Source organism: Pseudorasbora parva, chromosome 5 (genome assembly GCF_024679245.1).
Source record: "Pseudorasbora parva isolate DD20220531a chromosome 5, ASM2467924v1, whole genome shotgun sequence".
Lineage (NCBI taxonomy): Eukaryota > Metazoa > Chordata > Actinopteri > Cypriniformes > Gobionidae > Pseudorasbora > Pseudorasbora parva.
This window is the reverse complement of record NC_090176.1, coordinates 12,678,166-12,701,767: the sequence shown is the minus strand read 5'-3', so window position 1 is coordinate 12,701,767 and position 23,602 is coordinate 12,678,166. Positions and strand designations below refer to the sequence as shown.

At 38.8% G+C, this 23,602-nt stretch overlaps 1 protein-coding gene across 4 annotated transcripts in view; it reads left to right on the top strand.

The window, feature by feature from the left end:
- The first annotated feature begins 1,276 nt into the window (after positions 1 to 1,276).
- The window catches only part of prpf40a (PRP40 pre-mRNA processing factor 40 homolog A), a 44,765-nt gene continuing 22,439 nt past the window's right edge, over positions 1,277 to 23,602 (top strand). Inside the window, exons 1-7 of one of the 4 annotated variants that reach the window (XM_067443271.1) lie at positions 1,312 to 1,426; positions 2,206 to 2,286; positions 2,398 to 2,538; positions 17,795 to 17,878; positions 20,174 to 20,201; positions 20,286 to 20,308; positions 20,466 to 20,510. In XM_067443271.1, the coding sequence (XP_067299372.1) occupies positions 1,424 to 1,426; positions 2,206 to 2,286; positions 2,398 to 2,538; positions 17,795 to 17,878; positions 20,174 to 20,201; positions 20,286 to 20,308; positions 20,466 to 20,510 (405 nt within the window). In that variant the 5' untranslated portion in view covers positions 1,312 to 1,423. Of the gene's footprint in view, positions 1,427 to 2,205; positions 2,287 to 2,397; positions 2,539 to 17,794; positions 17,879 to 20,173; positions 20,202 to 20,285; positions 20,309 to 20,465; positions 20,511 to 23,602 lie in introns of all 4 variants that reach the window. The other 3 variants (XM_067443268.1, XM_067443270.1, XM_067443269.1) reach the window with 3 other exon arrangements.

The following is a 23,602-nucleotide window of genomic DNA, read 5'->3' as shown; positions in this document are numbered from 1 at the left end:
GACTAGTTCGCAAAAGTAGGTTTTTAACATAATTACAAATATTTAATTAATAATTTGATTGACAGCAATGGTTCTAGAGGCAAAGTTGTTCATCATGAGGAGATCTATCAAATGATATGCATATTTCATGGATATGTGCAACACCACGTGATTTCAGAGCCATAAAACTCGTTAGCACCAACTAGTGGCCGATTTCTTTCAAAATTCTTACAGACCTCTAGGACCATGAGTCAAACATGCCCACTGAGTTTCGTTCCATTCAACCTCCATTAACCTTGTCTAATAGGTGCTCAAAATTCATTGGTCTATGGCCGCCATGTTTTTTGAGACACACCAATGTCCTCATACACATACATGGTAGCTTGGGCCAAGACACGGCATACCAATTTTCAGGTCAATCGGACTAGCGGTCGCGTGGTTATAGCTAATTTCATGTTTTTTCCACATTATAGCGCCACCAAGTGGTCAATCTTCACATTTTTTTTATCCTGACCTCAGAATGAGCCCATACACATGCGTACCAAGTTTGGTGAAGATATCTCATTTCCTTCCTGAGTTATAGCCTCTTTAGTAAAATAGGCTCCGCCTTAAATGTACATTTCCACGCCCCTTTTCGTCCATGAGTCAAAATTTCAACTTTTTTTTGATAATTATTGATATTCAGACTAGAGAGAACATTTTGGCACTGGTTTGGTTCCGATATGTCAAAAAACCAGGGACTAGTTCGCAAAAGTAGGTTTTTGACAAAATTCAAAATGGCGGAAAAATTTGCATACCGGAAATGAAATCGGAGATATACGTTTTGTTCGCCAAGGTCTCAGCTTTCCAATGATATAAGACACTTGACCCTTTGGACGAACGATTTAAGAGTTATGAGCCATTTCGCGTTTTTGGTTGCTGTAGCGCCACCTATTGGCCAATCTGGCTCATAATTTGATAACCTCTCCTCGATTTTTGGACTACCTATTGGCCAAGTTTCAAGTCTCCAGCCCTTACGGTTTGGTCTGCACGATGAGTTTTACGGCAGAATAATAATAATAAAAATCAGTACAATTACAATAGGGTTTCAGCACTTCGTGCTTGAACCCCTAATAAAAATCGGTACAATTACAATAGGGTTTCAGCATTTCATGCTTGAACCCCTAATAAAAATCAGTACAATTACAATAGGGTTTCAGCACTTCGTGCTTGAACCCCTAAAAACTGTAACTTTTGCCATCTCACTTGCGCTCAGGCTTCAGATCTGCGTATTTCTAGCGCAGCACTCATGTTTTTTTTTTTCCTGGACTCGAACTCGTATGCGCACATCCAGCGCGGTTGCACTGAAACTGAAACACGCCTGCTGTAGTTTGAACCCGGCGCGACGCAGCCAATCAGAGCGTAGGTTTTTGTCTCGCGCAGGGCCGCTGCATGTTCACTCATCATGGTGAGTCCAAGAAAATATAGAGTTTATTCATATAAACACAGTACTGGTGTATTCTAGCAACTACAAAGTACACATACGAGTAATGAACGGTGTTTTCGCTTGAATCAAAGACAGTTGTATTGAAGTAAATGCTGTATTATAGACAAAATAAAGGTTGGTTAGCATGTAAGCTAATGGGAATGAGTAACTGATGCTAAAGCTAAAGCTAATGTGTGTTTGAATGAGAATTTGTTATTGTGATTTTTAAAGCACATGTCTTTGACGTGATACATATCTGATTGTGTTAAACATTTATGTTTATAAGCAGTTTGTTTATGGATATCCGTCTTTTTAAGCTGACTGAAATGGTGTTGATAAAACTGTATTAGACTAGAGAGTATAATTAAACTTAATCACACCGATAAAGGGATTTCAATTTTCATTGATAATCGCCTGTATGCCTGATAAACTCTCATAACATGTTAAATAAGTGAAGTTTGAGTGATAGTTGATTGAGTTATCAGGTGCTTGGCTAGTTAAGGGCAGTAAGATGCTTTGAGATCACTGGTTTGTTATACAAGTAAAGTTATATATGTATTATTCTGCTGGCTATTTAGATTCATAAGTTATTTATTTAAATAATTAACTGTTTAAGACAAATCTGACACAGAAGGTTCACATAAGCTTGTGTTGGTTGGCTCTGTCATTAGATTTGGGAAAACATCAGATTTTAGGTCAGTGATGTGCAGCATCTTTATCAGAGCTGTAGTTACTGTAATGGACTCTCTTGTTCATAACAGTCCTCGACTGATGCTAATAGTGGCCCCAGTCAAGCACCACCTTTTCCTGGTGTACCACCTTCAGGAATCCCCCCGCCGTTTGTAAGTTGGTGTCGGAAAGCCTTTAATGTAAAGCCATCTCTCTCTCTTTGCGGCTGCTTGGTTGTGTTCACACTCATTCATGCCTCAAATAAATGTTTGTGTTTTCCAAAGATGGGGCCACCAGGAATCCCGCCTCACTTCCCTCCAATGGGAATGCCACCCATGGGTCAGAGGCCGCCCAGTATGGCCCCCATGCCCCCAGGAATAATGCCTCCCATGATGCCCCCAATGGGAGCTCCTCCCATGGGACAGGTAAGAACTAATAGCAAACACTGCTTATGGCAGTCAGATTTCATTTCTGATGCAGTGTGTTTTTAAAACAGGCTTTTTTCTGGGTTGTCACATTTCACAAGTGGCAGAGCACTAGGGCTGTCATTTAAATAAAAAAAATAAAAAAATCTAATTTGAACGGATATCAAATATCAACCAATATATTTGAATATCTACGACCCCATAAAAATAAAATAAAATAACGGACACCGCCGTAACGGAGATTCAATCACAAATGCATTAACAGTCTGACAGTCATAAACAGGACTCAGGCCACAGCCTGTATGGAAAAATAAATTGTTAACTTAATGTTTGAAATGGCAGGTTATCAACTTAAGTGTAAATTAAGATATGAAGTGCCACTATATGCAATCATCACAGCTTTCGGTTTGTCTACCGTAAGGCTGGGCGATATGGCACAAAAAAATGATCACGATATAATTTAGCATATCAGTCAATATCGATAAATATCACGATAAATGTAAAATCTTTAAAGGCATATTTTTGCTCATGAGTGAAATATGTAGAAAACAAACAGTTAGCTGTGGTTTTAAACTATCCTTTATTGTCGATACATGACAAACACTTCCCAAACAAGTGAACAATTTATTTAAACTGAGGTAGATTTATTTATTAAAATCTTAACTGTGGTCAGCATTTTTTTACTTTACACTGTATATCAATAATATCATTATACAGGGCTTGACATTAAGCATGTTCATGTGCTTGTCCTTCAAACAAGTAAATCGTTCAAGCTTGTCCAAGTAAAAAATTAGCTTTTCCGGAAAAGTGTGTGTGTGTGTGTGTGTGTGTGTGTGTTGTAAATATAATTTATTCTGAAGCAATATTCTCACCAGTGTTCAATCAGCTTTGACATATTTAAATCTGCATATTTGTGGTGTTTATTTTTATTGAATCATTTGAAATTTGTGATATTTTCACCTTTTATAAAGGGCGTTTTCCCTTAATCTTATTAAATATGGGCTAAGCTTCATGTTTCTTTTTATATTTGTAATTTTGATCAATACATTAAATTAAAATAAAACACAATATGGGCTGTTACCAATCAAATTAAGTAATTTACACTGAAAAATTACAACAGCATTAAATAATGTTTTGAGATTTGTAGTTTTGAATAGACAAATAAGACATGTTGGAAAGTATGTTTAAAGATCAAATTAAACCACCAGTAGGTGGCAGCAGGTGGCCGTCTTAATGAGCGAGTCATTGAGTCTTTCATTCAAACGATTCATTCAAACACTGAATCGTTCATTTACACACGTTGCTGTGAGACGCGTTGCGGTTCTGCTGTGAACGATTTTCGCAGCTGAAATATAACAAAAACGCTCAATATTGCATTAAATATATTTAATTGTGTAAGTAAAACACTAAAAACGCAAACGGGCAAAAAAAAAAGCGTTTTAAGAAACATTTTGAGGCTCCTTCTCTTGCCTCACAGTGGATTGGTCCACCGTGCATCTCACCGACACACACACACACACAAACACACCTCACCCACCGACAGTGGGCTGGCCGGGAGAGAGAAAAGTTCAGTATTTTGAAAAGTATTTGAAAAGTTCAAAGTATTTGAAAAGTTCAAATAGTCTATTTTATTAATTTTAAACACCAGATGACCTTATTTCTCTTTTGATACATGCGATGCGGAGTCATTAATACATCATCAAAGACAAACAATTATGATAGCGATGAACAAGTCCGATGTTTTAGTGATTATAGTTTGGCAACGTTAGCCTGATGTAAGTCACACACTACAACTAACAAGGTAATAAGCCGGTGTGTGAATGTAGTTAATGTAGATTCACCGCTGTGTTGGTCTCAATGTTATATGGAAGAACTTTGAAGAAACACGATCATTTAATAATTAAATTCCGTGTGGTGAAGGTGAACCTATGATAAGCAGTCCACGCACGTTGCGGATGGTAGGGGTGGGCGATATCTCGATATTTAAAATATATAGAGATATTTTTTCAGCTCGATATGGATTTGGACATATCGTATATATCGATATATTGTTTATATTTAATTCTGATTCCGCCACTTCCACTTTGCTTGTTTGCCTTCTCTGTGTTGTGCTCGCGGAGCCTCGCGCGCCTCCCGCCTCTTGCTTTGTTCCCCCTCCCCTCGCGTGTTGTCTCATTGAACACGGCTGCTTCCACAACCAGGTGAGGATTAGTCATCATGTTGACAAGCGCGCACGTTGTTCAGACCATGTTTTTCTTCTAACACAACTGCTTGCTAAAATTCATAAAGAAATATTAATGTTCATCATAGTTCAAATCGCACGTTTCACCCACAGTCAGGTGATTGACACTACTGGTGCGAGACGCGGTCGCAATCATGCCAGTGTATGATCTGTGTCTAACTGATCGCATAGTTTTCGGTTAAAATGTCAAAATGATCGCATATCATTTGAAAACATTTAAAAAGTATTGCAATATCATTACTATTATTATTTTGTCAGCTTTATCACGGGATTATGATGAATAGGTCTATTCACGTTTTAACCAAGAGGGAAAAACGCGACATCCCGAGTGTCCTGAGACACGCGGTGCTCTTCTGTCAGTTGTACTGTATCATATTATCATATAGCCTACCTTCTGACATTCATATTTCGTTCTGTAACTGGAAAAGAAGTGAAACTCAGCTCATGTGTAGCCTACATGATCTGCATGATGAGTTTGAATTTTGTCAAACTCATGACAAACATCACTGTTTGAATTTTGATACAAATTTAACAGGAAATGGTGTTATGACAAAATCAGTTTATTTATATCTCAGTCATGCCCCCATCCTTCTGCAAAATGCTTACTGTTTACTTTAAGTGTAAAAAAGGGAGTCTTTGATTCATCTTTTGAAAGCATGAAATAAATGAAAAGAAGGCAATATTATTTATTTTCTTTTACAGTTAAATTATTATTAGGGGCCAAGCACCGAAGGTGCGGAGGCACCTCTTGAAACCGTTGTCGCACTTTCTTCTTCCGCCATGGAGGTCTATGGCAGCCCATAGAACCGATTGCGGGAAAGTTGTAACGATTTGACATTCTGATAGAGGGCAGTCCCAACATTAAATACACCAATTTTGGTGTCTCCAACTCAATCCCTCTAGCGCCACCACCTGTCCAAAGTTGCACTCATGTTTATGCTAATAACTTTTGAACCTTAAGGGCTAGAAACAAAATTCTTGTTTCCTCAGATTTCTGAGCTCCTGCCAATCCGAAAGCACCCTATGACGTCATTTCCGACATTATATGTTTCCCGCCATTTTGAATTTCCCCAAAATCCTACTTTTGCGAACTCGTCCTAGACTGTTCGTCCGATTTGCATGAAAATTGAACCAGATCATCTGCAGCCAGTGTCGACAAAAAGTTATGGAATTCAAGTTGATTCGTCAAATCTTTTCCGTTAAACGCGCAAACAAATTTTACGTAGCGCTTGCGAAAACAGACGCATGGCTGTATCTCCGCAACGCTTTATCGTATTCAGACCAAACTTGGTACATGTTGGCACAAGCATGTCTTGAGGCAACCTGCTGCGTTTCGGCGCAGCGCCACCTACTGGCCCGGAGATAGGAAAAATGGCTATTTTTGCTTTTTTTTGCTGAACCGTTTGCCCAAAAATCACAAAAGTGGTCTCGTCAGATTCGAGACGTCATGCCGAGTCGACTGATGTCCAATTTTACCATGTCGGCCATTTTGGCTGTCGGCCATCTTGAATTATGTGCCAAAATGCTGTATTTTATGAACGCATGAACGGATTGTTACGAAACTCGGCATGGGTCATCACCACGATGCCCTGAAGTAGCCTGAGAAGTTTCGAAACAGCGCCACCTAGTTGAGATTTTTTTTAAAAAGTGCTTATAACTTTGGGTGTGGTTGACTTATTTTCACGGGACTCATCTCCTTAGACTCCTGAATCGTTGCCGAGTCCAACGATACCACACTTGCCAGGTTTCTGCGTATGGTTTGTGCACCGTTGTAATTTAGCGCTTTAAGAAAATTAGCCGATATCTTCGAAACCACTGGTCCGATCGAGACGAAACCAGCGTCAGAAGTTCGGAAACATAGGTCGCTAGGCACAGTCGTGAGGCCAAATCTCAAAATTTTGATAGTAAGGGGTAGTAAAATCCAATCAAAGTCAGGCGTCAGGCTGAAACCCTATTGGAACTGTTCATTTCCCCATGATGCATCATTTTCCAGCTAAAACTGCTCGGGCAGACCAAACCGTAAGTCGTAGAGACTTGAAACTTTCAGGGCTGGTAGTACTCACAACCACTGCAGACGTCACCGAAGCCCGCCCCGATCGGCCTGACGGGGGCGCTACAGCGATCAAAAGTACGAAACGGCGACCAAAAGTACGAAACGGCTCATAACTCCTCAACCGTAAGGCTTAGCCTCGAGTGTCTTATATTGCTGGAATCCTTGGCTCGAGACGGACAAAATGCATATCTCGGATTTGCTCGCCCTTCAGGCGCCAATTTCGAGATATTTTAGGTTTTTTGTAAAACCTACTTTTGCAAATTACTCCCAGCTTATTTGACTGATCGGAACCAAACCACTGCAGAAATGTTCTCTGGAGAGAGACTATCAATAATTATCAAAAAAAAAAAACATTTTGATTTATGGTTGCTAAGGGGAGCCAAAATGTTTGATGTGACCGGGACCTTATTTAATAAAATGGCTATAACTTGTGAACAGAACGAGTTATTTCCACCAAATTAAGGTCACGTGTGAGTGAGATCAGTCTGAGATCACATGAAAAAAATCGTAACGATTGATCACTTGGTGGCGCTATAACAGGGGAAAAAGTCATGAAACTGGCAATATACACACCCAAACATTAGTCAGATGAAAATGGGCATTCATTGTCTTTATCCTTGGTGCCATGATAGTCTATGAGGACAATGGCGTATCACAAACAAAGCATACTTCATTGGCGCAATGCCCTGAAGGAGCCTGAGAATTTTCAAGCCAGTGTTTTTCACAGTATTCACCTCATTAGACTCCTGAATCCTTGCCGAGTCCAATAATACCAAACATTCCTGGTTTCACCTTATGGTTTGTAAAAAGATGTACTTTAGCACCTAAAAAACCTTTGCGAATGTAGGAAACAGTTAGTCCAATTAAAACAAAACCACAATAGGAAATTCTGAATACTTACATAGGTCAATAGCTAAACAATAATGACCAAAACAAAGCCAAAATTTTGGAAGAAAAAAAAATCCAATCAATGCAGCCCATGCTCTCAAATATATTTTGCTATAACTTTAAAAGAAAATTAGATATTTACAACAAATTTGACATATATTTATGGACCCCTTTGAGGACACCTAAAAAAGCTATGATATTATATTTTTCCTTAGTTAATTTACCCATGAATGCTCTTTCCCATCTATGATCTAAGTTTATTTGTTTATTTGGATCCCCATTAGCCAATACCTAGGCAGTGACTACTCTTCCTGAGGTCCCAAAAAGTAAAAAATACAAAACTACATTGAAGCTGCAAGAGGAATAAAAGGGTCCTCGCAACTGTGCCACCACTACCTTGTGGTTGTAGGAACACAGAGCACGGTGGGCAATATGCATTTAAGTATGTAAAAATAGGAGGACTATATCAATCATTTGTATTTGCCACACTTCCTGCTACTGGGCTGTACTCTGATCAGAGGGTGGACCTGTGCCAGGACATGACCAATGCATCCCTGAAATGTCTGAAGAGAGTGTGTCAATTAAACTCTGCCCTGTAAATGCAGACTCGAAAAGTCATCCTTATAAACCTGTCTCCGGCACGACAACTCTAATCTATCAAATGATCTTACGAATATCTATTTATCTAATATGACTTCTAAACTGTAATGTTGCCAGTTTAAAAGGTAAAAAATAATCCTACACTGTTATACGCAAAATAATAATCATACACTGTTTGTTCGTCGGCCAGAGGAGAACTGGCACCCCAACTTAGCCTGGTTTCTCCCAAGATTTTTTTTATCTCCATCCTGGCCCTGAAGGAATTTTGGTTCCTTGCCACCGTTGCCTTTGGCTTGGCTTGCTCAGTTGGGGACACCTAAATTTCAACTATATTACTGATCTGCCCGCATTGACACTACATGATAATTGAAATTAGCTGGATAACATCACCATTTTCAACAGACCAGTTGTACAAAATCTGTTGCATTATTTTCTTGTTAAAACTGTGAAGCTGCTTTGAAACTGGACTTGTTAAAAGTGCTATATAAATAAAGGTGACTTGACCAGCTAGTGGCACTATGAATAACTAAAATTTTGCCGAAACATCAGACTTTGTCAGGATACCACGGACATGTTCAACAAAACTCAAGATCTTTGAAATTTAACATCATTAAGTCTATTAACTATTAGGCTGACCAAATATGATGTTGTTTTGGTTCAATCTTAATTAGTGGTTAATCACAATTTACTCTTGCCCACAGGTGATAATATATACTGACTAAATATTGACATGTAGACCACCATCAGTGCTCGGGCTCTAATTAAATCCACAACAATAAAATGAAACATACAAATCCCATTAAATGTCCCTTCCTTTTAAAACTCATTTTACTTCTTAAAATATGTAATATCTAATAGTAGTTCATTCTATATTTTCATTCCGATCGAGACGAAACCAGCATCAGAAGTTCGGAAACATAGGTCGATAGCTATACACTAATTCCCAAATGTCAAAATATTGATAGTAAGGGGTAGTAAAATCCAATCAAAGTCAGGTGTCAGTCATTTTTTACGTGTTTTTTTCATACAACTGTTTATAACTCCAAAACAAAATGAGATATTTTCACCAAACTCGACACACATATGTAGGGGCTCACTCTGAGGACATATAAAAAATGGTGGGATTCTGCCTCTTGGTGGCGCTATAATAGAACAAAACATGAAATTCCCATTGACTTGAATGCAGTATTAGGGTATAACATGCATATGCTATACTTTTTTTCGAATGCATTAGTGTATAATTACAAAACTCAGTATGTGTCTTCCGCTCTATGTCCTGAAGGTACTCAAAAAGTTTTCGGGCAACGCCACCTTGTGGTCAAAAGTTGTAATAAAGTGTACAAAAATGCTAATAACTTTTGATTAAATTAGCCTATTGCAATGAGACTGGTTATAAATCATTCTATGGCTCATGCCGAGAACATAGATACCAATTTTTCCCATATTTGGAAAACCTCTCTCCCCTCTATCTTGTTATTGGTTAAAAACCTACTTTTTCAAACTCGTCCTAGACCGTTTGTCCAATTTTCACCAAAATTAAATCGTATCGTCTTCAGACCATGTGAACAAATAATTATGGATTTCGTGTTGATAGGCAAAACAGTTGTCATATACTACAGCAACGCAGTTGAGCTCTGATGCAAAAATTACTCTTGAGGCTGTATCTCTGCAATGCTTTGACATATTGACACCAAACTTTGCATGTGTCATTGTCTCCTCAATCTGACTACACCACATCAGTTTAGTAACAGTGCCACCTATTGGTCGAAAATGATAAACCATTAAATCATTATTATTGACTGTATTTAAAATTGTACTGCTTTTTTGCCTAAAATCAACTTAATAATTCTTTAATGGCTCATTGTTGCAGTTGGTTTGACACTTCCAGCCATGCTGGCATGTCTTGTCTTCTTCTTTGCGCTTGGCCCCGACAATTGCTGCTTGCAGCTATATTTATTTATGTAATCAGGGAGTTTTTTTTTTTAAATGTCGCAAAAGCACTTGACTACCTCTTTGCACTTCAATTTAAAAAAAATAAGTTTTTGTGGTATTTGGCATATTTGTTTTTGCTGTAGTTTTTAGGGGGTTATTTTTCCTGTAAAGATATCGAGATATATATCGTATATCGAGATATATTTTTTGCTCCATATCGCCCAGCCCTAGCGGATGGGATCGCTAAAATATCTCCAAACCACTGAAGTTGAGCGAACTAACTTGTCAACGACATCTGTGTCCTCCGAGCTGGTCGTGAGTGCTGCATTTTCTTCACTATTGCTCATTTTTATCGCTCCACTTAACTCCGATCCTCCAAGCCTGTCAGCCACAGACTGTAAACATTACCACATGCAGCACCCAGATGCCCGGTCTGCAATACGCATGCGCAGCATTACGCATAGCGCGTAAGCATTATATCGAGAATTTATCGACCTGTTGTTATCGTTTTATCGAGGAAAATTATATTGTGATAATTATCGTTATCGTTTTATCTCCCAGCCCTAGTCTACCGCATCAGATGTCGACGCCGTCCTCTCCAGCAGCTGGAATTTGTTTACGGATGCCATAGCAACTCTCAATGGCCACCAGGACTTATACGGTTTTATAAAAGCTATTTATTTGTTGTAAACTGTATTAATCATCTCAGAAAAAAATAAATTCTAATGTCAGGCGCAGTTTAAGTAGTTGATTTTTTGCTAGGTTTAGGGACAGTGTCATTATGCCAAAATTATCTTCATAAATTCTTACGAAATAAAAAGTTTATCCCTCAGAAAAATGTACTCTCTTGTCAACATGCTTGGTGCATGTGAGCGTGGCGCGTGCTCTTCAGTGGTGAAAGCGTGCTGTGTACGTCATGTAAGGACGCACACTCAAAAGTAATCCGGTCAGGTCGTTTACATGGCGAAATGTTACGTTTGATTGATTCATGAAAAGGTTTATCCCACCCATCTCAAAACGATTACAATTTCATTCAGTTTGGGCATTTTGATTACGATTGAGGTGTTTATATGGAGGATTTTCATTCAGATTGAACTTTTAAACCGATTACAGTGCTCCATGTAAACGCACCTGACTGTAAAAAATTGCGCTACATGGCACTTTAAAAACCGGATAGTTTATTTATAGTTCGATTACGGATATTTCACGTCATGTTCGAATGCATATTCGAATATCGAATAAAAAGTGACAGCCCCACAGAGCACAATGATTTTGTATTTCACATGACAGTGTCAGCTTGGTTTCTTTTAGGGCTGGTGTGTTAAATCATTGCATCGCGATTCTTCTAATTATTCGAGATTGATTTTGTAATTTCTGATATGCATCTCGATTCTCTCTCCAATCGATTCTGAGCGTAGTTTTAAACAGCAGATGCTGCTGCGTGTTTTAGAAATGGCCGTACTCTGCTTGCTTCCAATATCTTAAATGCACTGCTTGAACCTTCCATAAATAATAATCTTTCATAAAGTTTGAGTTTACTCTAATTTCACATCATAAATGAGAATCGCGATGGGGGAATTCATATCTCTGAATTTTTTTGGTTAAATGGCAATATATGATATATTTGTATTTTCTATGTGGATATTTAAAAAAAGAATAATTTGATTTAAAAAAAAATTCAGATCCACATTCTATATCCAGTGATATCCTACAGACAATGTTGATATTAAAGCCTATGACCAGCTTATTGGACCAGCTTATTGTCCAACAGACACACACACACACACACACACACACAATGCTTCCGACGCCCATGGCTCTCTAGTCTCTTTACATTCATTATAAATGCATACGTTCTGTTTAGTGAGTTCACAACTTGCTGGTGCATACACATACACCGTAGCATTATGGTGATAGTAGGCAAGTGGTGTTAGTTCTTCTGTATAGTTCCCTTTCAGAAATATACTAAAATGTGTTTTTTTTATTGTTTTTTTTTTGAGGGTATAGTTAATCCAGTTTATGGGTCATAATTTGCTGAAGTGTCCTTACAGGTGCTTAAGAGTGTTTTTGCACAGATTATGGAGGTAATATTTTGTAAATAACTTTGAACATTCTTTCTAGCATCTGTGTATGAACAATTTATTACATTTGGTCCTTCAAGTCCTAATTTGCTTGATTAAGTATTGGAGTGACTATAAAAGCAGTATAGTCAGTACGTCATGATCTATGATCTTGATCGTATAAAACTATAAAAACTTGATCTTTTATTCAGCATTGTCTTCTCTTCCACGTTCCTCCAAAAAGATTCAAATGGTGTGAATTGATCAATGCTTCGGGTCGCCAATGTCACGTGATTTCAGCAGTTTAACGCGATCTGAACTGCTGAAATCACGTGACATTGGCGACCTGAATCATCGGAAAGACATTAGGGTGAGTCAATAATGACACAAATTTCATTTTGGGGTGAACTAACCCTTTAAATTAATAAGTTCATTAAATTCCCGTTTTTTGATTATTTTTACATTGTGCAATATAACATGAGCTCATGTTTTGCGTGTAAAAAAACAGTATTTTTCATACAATTTACTTACTTATTTACTTATTTAATCTGTATACCGCTGTTTCCTCTGTCCTAAAAACGGCCTGATGATTTCCTTGTTCTATGAAGTCATTCCTTCAGAAATACGTAACGAGTTCTGATTGGGCCAGCGCTTCCCGTGTTGTGATTGGACAGCAGCTTAGCGTACGTTGCCCGGAAAGGTCCCGCCTTCTATTATAACGGGGAGATGCACGCGCTGAATGTGCACTCTTCTCCCATAGACTGTAAAAAAGGCGCCCCCTTTTTGCGTGTTCTTGTGGGCGGAGGGTTCGTCAACAAACGATTCTAGTGACGTCATTCCTGAAGGAAGTGCAGGGGTGTAGTCCAAACCGGCCGTTCGCTGTAGGCTTTGAAAGGGAACTTCTGTTAAATAAAATATCTCGCTTGGCATTGAACTTTGAGCTTTATAATTTTACAGGTATTATTTATGCTCTAACAGCAACATTACACACTAACTAAAGTTTGAAAGATGGAATCGCGAAGAACAGGACCTTTAAATAATTAATTCAGAATAAACTGGTACATTTAATTGTTTTTTAATTTAATTCATTATTTATTTATTTTTTTTCATTTTGAGTAATTTGGTCCTGCATAGTTCTCACCCTCAAGGTGTTCCAAACCTGTGTAAATTTCTTCTGTTGAACACAAAGAAGATATTTTGAAGAATGTTACAATGTTTCCCATACATTAACTAGACTGTGTTAAATGGCCTTTCTACACCAAGAAAGATAACTACACTCTAAAAAATGCTGGGTTAAAAACAACCCAAGTTGGGTTGAAAATGCACCAACCCAACAATTGGGTTGTTTTAACCCAATGGTTGAGTTGTTTTAATCCAGTGGTTGGGTTAAATGTTGCTTAAGACAACCCAATTGCTGGGTAAGAACAACTCAACCATTGGGTTAAAACAACCCAATTGTTGGGTTGGTGCATTTTCAACCCAACTTGGGTTGTTTTTAACCCAGCATTTTTTAGAGTGTATAAAGTTTTAATAATTCTTCTAAATCTAGGAGAATAGCTTAGTCGCAGCTATAAAGACACAGAAACAGAAGCCAATCAGAATCAGCTTGAGCATTTAAAGTGGCAGGCTTCATAACTGCAGAGTGCTTTTAAAATAACCAAATTATCAGCTTGGTCTGGTGATAGACTAACAAGTATTTTTTTTTTTTTTGTACTTTTACATAATGTTAACATACTTTATATTTTTATAAATAGACATTGTTCCCAGACTGTTTGGTTGTCATTGCTGTCTGTGCAACAGTATTAGCGAAAGTGAAGGTGTGCACAATTGTCATGCAAATATCATATATATATATATATATATATATATATATATATATATATATATATATATATATTAGGGGTGTAACGATACGCGTATTCGTATTGAACCGTTCGGTACGAGGCTTTCGGTTCGGTACGCATCATGTACCGAACGGTTCTTGGACTAATTAATTAGATTTGGAAAATAAAAAAAGTTTGTGAAATATAATAATATGCGTTCAACAAGGTAGCCCAATAACCAAAACGACATAACAGGCAATGCCCCTGACACCGCCGAAGTGAAAGAAAAAAAAAACACCAAATATGTTTTAGGCTGCTCAGTCAGGTTACTCAGTAGGCTACGCGCTGAATGCTCGTGGCAAAATGGCTATTGCGTTTAACAAACCAGAAATACGTAGAAGATCCTCCAATAACCAACTGGTCTGGTGTTTGGGTGAACTTTGGATTCTTTGTAAGCTATGATGGTGTTGGCAAGAGTGATGGATTAAAAAAACAACGGTATGTCGCATTTGCTGATGGTACAGCAGCGGGAATAATTCATGTCATGTCAATCAACTAATTTACGCCGACAACAAGACGATAAAAAGGAGAAACAGCCACAAACTATCCCACAAACTATCCCCGCAGCATTTAGACAGACATTTCCAACTTATTCAAATGGCAAAAGACATCCCCGCGGCGAGTGGTCCATTTATAGCCGCGGATATGAGACCTAACGCCCGTTTCACACACACTCCGTCTGCAGTGCGTGTGCGTTGCGTTTTTTCCCGTACCAATGTTAACGGATTACAGTTTTCACACTGCACGCGGGTGCTGTCCGTCAGTCCGTTCCAGGGTCGTTGCGTCTGCAGCAGTGCACGGATCATTTTCGTACAGAGTCTATTTTTTGCTGCGCTGCGTTGCTGCATTAAAGTGATAGAACATTGTTCGCATTAAAATAAACATGTACTGACGCGAAAATCTAGTAATTTCACCACAGATGCATATAATCTAAAATATACTCTTGTTTCAAAGTCAACACATGGCTTTTTTTCTCTCAAGTAAAGCAACAAAACGACACCTTACCTGGCATTTAGGTTTAAAAAAATGTGCCATAATGGATAGCACTCGTACTTTCTTAGAGGTGAAAAGCAAAGTTCTTTTTGACCTGCAGGATTTCTTTTAAAAGGGTGTAAAAACGAAAGATAAGACGAGAGTCGGCTGTTTTTGAATAGACTATTGTAGGTTTCTAATTTAAAATGTTTGTGATTTAAGGCTATAAATTATGTTTAAATGTTTTGCCACTTGTGTGAGCTAAATCTAAAGTATATAAATATGAATAAATGAATTTAATAAAATGTTGTTTAAATGTAGTAGGCTACGTAACCTGACTTCTATTAAAGAGTAAACAAAGATAATTGGAATTCTGACGAGGCATGTTCAGTAAAAACTTTTGGATTTTAAATAAAAAATAATGAATAAATGCTGTGTTTGTGGTGTGCAACAGCGGATCAGTTGCGGACTGCAAACGCAGCAAATGTGGAAGCACTATAGGGTGTGGGGCTCCTGCAACGCGCACCGCACACGCTAATGTAAAGAGCTAATGTCTTATTCCTGTAACTACACAGAAGATGGGTAAAGTATAGCTCCATCATTGTTCAATGTAAAAAAAAAAAAAAAAAAATCATACTTGTTAGTTTTAATAAAAAAAGGTAATTTATCTGCCAATTTTTTCTTTTTGCTGTATCTAAAACATACCGAACCGTACCGAACCGAACCGTGACACCAGTGTATCGTATCGAACCGAACCGTGAATTTTGTGAACCGTTACACCCCTAATATATATATATATATATATATAAAGCTATAATGGCTCTAGAACTTGTTTTGTTTATTTAAAATACAATTATTTATTTCTTTTGATTATGGAGTGAAAAATTTATTTGAACATTTCTAGGAAGTTTTCGTGGGATTATTCACCCTATTAAAGTGGTGCAGGTGTGATGTCCCTTGAGAAAAACCCTATAGGATTTTCCCATAGGCTTTTGGATTATCGCAACAACAAAAAAACAGCTCTGTGATCAACAATGATACATGCACGTTTTGTCCCTTAAGATATTTTTCACAGATGAACTTGTATTCATTTTGAGGTCAGAAGTAAAAAGGCCAAAGGTAGGCTATAAAGGGACTACATCACGGTCGCTTGACTTCAACATCACCATCACTAAGATGCCGACAGCTTTTTTCATTTTTATCTTAAAATATTTGAGTTAGAATAGTTTATAAGAATACAATTAAAAGCATAACGAAGCTGTAAAAGTTGACAAGAGTTTACCTGCTTGGCGTGATGTTTAATCTCCCTGAAAGCCTCTGTAGTCTCATTTAGCCCCTTGTAAAGTAACGTGGAACATGTCTTGAGCATGTGTTCACCACAGACATTATTTCAACCATTTCACCAAAACAACAAGGGAACCGGAATGCTAAAATGCTAACTCACTTCTGTGTTTTGGTCTACAAAGTGATGTCATACCTAAACCACTCAATATGGAGATAAAAAGTGCTTGGTAGTAGGGGTGACCCCGAATAGTCGAAGATTCGATGCATCGATATGCGGTGCTGAATTCGACCACTGATCTCATGGTCGAATCATCGCAGGTGTTAAGCAAGCGCGGCATGGAGCTTCATGTCCGGTGTGCGACCCCCTTTAAGGGCTCAGCTCAACGTTGCGCTGCACCTTTAAAATTCGAACACATTCAATGAGTGTACACACACACCGGTGACGGCATTCAGTGCCTATCCGTGGTGACTCAGGAAGTTGTTTAAAACCCTGCCGTGCCATTTCAAGTTTTATATTAAATTTATATTTCCCTCAAATCGTCAATGTATACTGATTTCACCCTGTGCTACAAGATCGTGCAGCTCTTCTGTCAGAAGTCAATTCAAAAATTGAGCTTGCACGTATATGTGTAAATCCTTATTCGTGGACACCCCTACTTGGTAGTCTTCCTACTTGGTAGTCTTGAACTTGAATATAGACATGTAATATCATTGATATGATTGTTGTAGTATTGTCTTATTGAGTGAGTGGAGTGGAGTGAGGAGTGGAGTGAGGAGTGGAGTGAGGAGTGGAGTGAGGAGTGGAGTGAGGAGTGGAGTGAGGAGTGGAGTGAGTGGAGTGAGTGAGTGGAGTGAGTGAGTGGAGTGAGTGAGTGGAGTGAGTGAGTGGAGTGAGTGAGTGGAGTGAGTGAGGTGAGTGGAGTGAGTGGAGTGAGTGAGTGAGTGGAGTGAGTGAGTGGAGTGAGTGAGTGAGTGGAGTGAGTGAGTGAGTGAGTGAGTGAGTGAGTGGAGTGAGTTGAGTGAGTGGAGTGAGTGAGTGAGTGAGTGAGTGGAGTGAGTGAGTGAGTGAGTGAGTGAGTGGAGTGAGTGGAGTGAGTGGAGTGAGTGGAGTGAGTGGAGTGAGTGGAGTGAGTGGAGTGAGTGAGTGAGTGGAGTGAGTGTGTGAGTTGCATGGTGTGTCAGTGGATATATTTTTTTTTCTGTAAGGATCAGACTGTGATGACTGGAGGCTACAGAGTACAAGATGTGTTTTTACTCCACTCAGTGCAAGCCTTCTCCCCCCATGTGCAGTGTAGGAAGGAAATTAGTAGTTCACATTAATTTTTCATAACTCTTTTCTTAGATGCCAGCCATGATGCCACCAATGATACCAGGAATGATGATGCCTCCCCGTTTGCCAGCTGCATCAATCCAGCCTACAGGACCGGTAAACTTGCCTGTATATCACACTATTCCATCCGTGCTGGTTAAAAATAGATCCTCACATGCTGTCAGCAGTGTCAGAATAACCCTAATGAACACACTGCAAGTGGCAAAATGTACCAATTTAGAATCAACACCAATTTTAATAGCACTTATCCATGTGATAGGAGTGATAGTAGCAGAAAAGGTCAGCTTTATCTAATTTATTTCAGTGTATGGGGCATCTCCTTCCCTACAACACACTTTGTGAATATTATGGGTGTAATGGTTCAAATTACTCATGGTTAGTTTGCATCACGGCTTTAGGGTCATGGTTTCCGTATGATTCTGTATGGAATGTTGAGGGGAAAAAGACTTAATTAATCAAACTTCAAGAAATAGCACAAAGAAATAAAATAGAGATAATATAAATAGTAAAATAAAACGCATATAATCTTCACTGTATAAATGAAATAAAGATTCATCCTTATTAACTTACAAAAGTTGTTCAGTCTAGAGCAGTGAGTGATTTCTTTTTTTCCCTTAAAAAATAAGGAATATTTGGCTGCTATAACTATAAGACAATACATTAAGTTAATGTTCTAGTCTAAGCTCGAGGTTCAGACTTATTTGTTCATTAATGACGCCATTGACAACACGACTCATGTTGTTCTACAATAGATAATAAAATAGATAATTCAAATTATTTAATAGCAATGGAAAGCCATCGATACCAATTAAAAAACCCTGTTAAGAGTGTAATAAGTCCCAAAACTTTAGAAATATATTTTTATGAATTGAGCAAATAAACATATATTTATAAATGAGCAAATGTACCCGAGTGAAAAAGGCCCCTCATCATCATCATCATTGAGTATCATCACCCAATGCTATTATGTAGAGTAGACAATCTAATTCTAAACCTCCACCTTTACATATTACTGCATTTTCAGTATCCAGCAGCGTTCAGAGAGTGCAGAGAGAGCAGAGAGTGAAAAACAACAATGCAGCTGTCTTTGATCCCGAAGTGAAATTTTAGAACATGACCCTAATCATTAGATACCAAATGATACTGTAATTTTCAGAGCTCAGTTCAAAAAGAACATTCATTAATATGTTTGTTTGCATGGACTCATTTGGATTGAAGAACATGAGTGCAATTTGATATCAGATTCTGAAAGCACTGTTTATGTTATGTACCCTAAACTTGGCAATCCGATACAAATATTTGTGCAATAAATCTATTCTGAACAGAATCTCAGTGACAGCTGCTACATTCAGAAGCAGAGAAAGCCACAGCTGGAATGTCATCAGAGCTAAATGCTAGCATAATAGTTGTTTTTGCATTTATTAATTTGCATAATATTAATTTCTTTATTTAAAAAAAAAATCTTTATTCACTGAGCCCCCAATTTTGACCCATAGTGTATTTAAACATAAGCACCAGGGCAATACCCTGTGGTAAAATCTGTTTAGCTTAGATTATATTTCTGAATAATCTCATTCATTCATCAATGTAATCCATTTTTGCAAGAAAAACTATGTTAAGCTGTTCTAAAATCGGACTGTTTTAAGACAAAGATACCAGACATTATCAAAATGACTAACTATCACAGAATTAAATGTACAACTACATGTCCTTAAAAGAAAGTACCCTACTCATAAGCTGTGCCAGTTTGTTCATGTATTAAGGAGAGAAGTGCGTGGAAAGCGGATTCATATCTGACCAGTAACATGAAACAGTCCAGTTCAATTAGCGAGGCATAATTCATTTGCGTTTCAAAGCATTACGTCACTAATGAATAATGGATGAAAGGACAACATGGCAGTTTCAGTTCAGTATATAAGAACAAACTAACCAAGAACATGTGCAGTTCTTCATTGAACACACCTCTTCAGTCAGTGGTGATTAAGATCTGCTTTCATGTAATCAGCTATATTAAGCATCAAACAGCCTGTCGTTAGTTAACCATATTAAATATTGATAGCATCAGTAATAATTAGCACAATACTTTGAGCTGTAGATGAAGACGTCTGATGATCAGATGCAGAATCCAACTGATGCTCCAAGAGCTGTCAGTCAAACTGCCCTGTCTGTCAGAGGGCGGTTTCCTTTCCTGTATTTTGGGGTAGGAACACTGCTAATGAAGTTAGCTCTGATGTTATTAGATCTGCTCGTGGACTAATTTAATTCAACAATTATTGACAGAGCTTTCATAGATTATATAAAGTTTCAAGTCATTTAAAATATCACATGTAAATCAGCATTGGTTTACTTTTTGTGTATGTAATGAAACCCTCTTTTCTTTGTCCATCTCAGCCAGGTGTGAGTCCAGTTGAGTCTGCAGGTGAGAGATAAATGTTTTTTGTTCATAATCATATTGTCGATTGATTCATTTCAAAATGTAATCAGTGTTTTTGTTCTATTTCAGCACCGGCTGCTCCCGGAACAACAGTAAGAACAAGCAACCAAACGCATTGATAATTTTATACAGTTAGGGTTGTGATTTAAATCATTTTCCTGTCTCAATAATTCAAAAGCCATATAAAATGCTATTATTGAAGACAAAAAAAAAAAACTTAACATGGAAATATTATTTATTTCATCCTAGAACGCCACATCAAATGAGTCTTCACCTGATGAACAGCCGAAAAAGGCAAGACACAACAGTTTTTATCAGTCAAAAATGTTGTGCCTAAGATGCATATTTAAATTTGCATATTTAAGTATGTAAAGGATTAAGACATATCTGCACATCTACAGTACAAACATCAAGAAATCTTTTTTTTTAATTTTTATTTACTGATCTGATTCTGTGAGACCCTTGGATAGGAAGTGGACTCACATTTGAAAAAGACAATTTATCCTTCTGCATCGAGTGTACGCCATAGCGCCGTGAGCATTTATACTTCTGCATCGAGTGTACGCCATAGCGCCGGGAGCATTTATACTTCTGCATCGAGTGTACGCCATAGCGCCGTGAGCATTTATACTTCTGCATCGAGTGTACGCCATAGCGCCGTGAGCATTTATACTTCTGCATCGAGTGTACGCCATAGCGCCGTGAGCATTTATACTTCTGCATCGAGTGTACGCCATAGCGCCGTGAGCATTTATACTTCTGCATCGAGTGTACGCCATAGCGCCGGGAGCATTTATACTTCTGTGTTCTGGCTGCATTGCTCTGCAGTTACAATGCTGAAACGCTAGTTGGCGGTAGGGTTTCTATGTTCCTCGTAGTCTCAGCATCAGACGTCATGACCAGTGGCTGAACGTCTGATGCACATGGCACATTTTTCTGGAAACACTTCTGGGCTGCGTTCATCCCTGACAAAAACGCAAATGGTGGTATATTTGAACTGCGTCATCAGAACAGGGTGGAGTTGCAACTATGGCAGCTGAGAAAGCCGTTCTTTTTTAATAATTTTCGGAGCATGATGAAATCGGTATACACGTTTAATACGGCAAATAACGCTCAATATCACTGCCCTTGCCATCCAGAATAAAAGAGTAAAGGCATTTGTGGAAACTAATTATTGTGATCCAACCTTTGCCTCGCATTTCAGGATGAAAAGACAAACATGTCTTCTAATATGTCTTCAATTGTTGCGCACACCGAGCTGCAGCGGATACATTTGTAACGACTTTACTTCGACCCATTGTGCGAGCTGTCTATGTAATACCGGGTTTATATACATGTTGCTGCTAATTGGGCTGACATTTTTGACACACCCACCAAACAAGAGAAAACATGTCTTAAATCTCTTTGCACACCGTTTCCAGGAAAATGTAATTTAACCCGGAAACCATAGCAAAACATTGGGTGCCGGTTTGAGCTTGAACATACTCCAGGAGTTTCAAAGTTGTCATCTGATTGATTGGTTGAATTCTACAGGATATTCACGAGATGTGAGTGTTGCGTTCTTTAGCGGTCTGCTTAGAAACAAATACTGCAACTCCAAACTGACAATAAGTGCTTACTAGGATCATCTAAACACTGGACTTTCAAAAGTATCTGAAGCATTGCTGCTTCATTGTTGCAGTAAACTTGCACAACCTTCTTGAATGAATAATTTATGAATGCACAATGGTCTGTTATTGCAATGAAATTGATTTTACATTTTCACGGCCCTAAAGGTAGAACAAAACGAACTGACAAGAACGAACGTAACATGTCAGTCAGTCGTCCTCTTGGGCGGTCCTTGACCAATGAAAGCTGTGAGACTTTCTGCCTTCATTCTGAAGGCCTTCATTCTGGCTACGCAATACTATGTTCCATGTTGTTGAGTTTCTTCACCAATGATTTGAGTTTAGGCTATCCAAACAATGGCGACTGAAACTGAGCCGATCATGTTGCAGTTGGAGCTGATCGACTTTGAAACAGTTACTTTTAGTGAAATTACTAAAACTAAAATGCAGAAAGGATAAGGCGTCGGAGGAGATGGTACATGCGACCCATGAACTGGTTGATACAGAAGGAGGGGGATTTTCTGTGCTTGTTCCAGCCCGACCAATCATAGATCTTGTGGTCTGCGTCGTCACAACATGTACTTCCATTTTTGGGAGGTGCGTGTCAGGGTATGGCAAAGGGGACGGTGTAGGATATGACTATGCGTAGGCTAGGCTGTATCTACTGCATACACTCGACACAGAAGTATAAATTTGTTGTTAAATGAATACTCCAGCAGCCATATCACCCTGTAGCCCAAGGCTGGTTTCCCACTGAAGGTAAACAGGTCTGAGCATGGTCAGTACCTGGATGGTAGACCAACTGGGAAAACCAGGTTGCTGCTGGTAGAGGTATTAGTGAGGCCAGGAGGGGGTGCTCACCCTGTGGTCTGTGGGTCCTAATGGGCCTTTCACACCGAACGCGGCAACAGAGCTGCTGCGCCAAGAAATCCATTAATTTTAATGGCTTACGCCGCGCAAGGACAGTTTCTTGCTGCGCCGACCAAAGTGCATGCACAGTGGAGCGCACCCTTGTCGAGCTTGCGCACATGCCGCGGTCAAAGTTAAAAATATTTTTAAAAAAAATATTTTAACTTTTGCCGCTGCTCTCTGTGGCGATTACACACGCGGCCAATAGAATCGAAACGAGCACGGAAATCAAAAGGGATGAACAGCTTGTACTGTGCACAGCGAACTGTCGAACTGCTCCTTACTGAGCTGAAAGTACACCTGGAAACGGTCGCTAAATTCACCAAACTGTTCTCTAGACCTAAGGGTTTCATGCACCCACAGCCTCTTCTTCCTCGCTAGTGCTATCGATCGCTTCTTAGCAAGGGGTAGATATTACATATTTGCTCCTGAACGAATGAATAAAAAGACACAGAACTCCAACTAAACGGTTTGAAAACTCCGCCTACTTTTGCTCTGTCCAGCAGCACATATCGCATTGTATCTAAAGGGGTACGCTGAACCCCGCGGCAGGCGCAGCGCATTCCGCATCCTGTGTGAAAGGCCCATAACACCCCAGTAGAGTGATGGGGACACTGTACTGTAACAAGCACCGTCCTTTTGATGAGATGTTAAATTAAGATCATGACCCTCTGTGGTCATTAAAAATCCAATGGCACTTCTCGTAAAAAGTAGTGGTGTAACCCCAGTGTACTGGCCAAATTCCCTCCACTGGCCCATACCAATCATGCCCCCCTAATAATCCCCATCCACTGAATTGGCTCCATCATCTTCTCTCCTCTCCACCTATCGCTGGTGTGTGGTGAGGGCACTGGCGCCGTTGTACTGTGG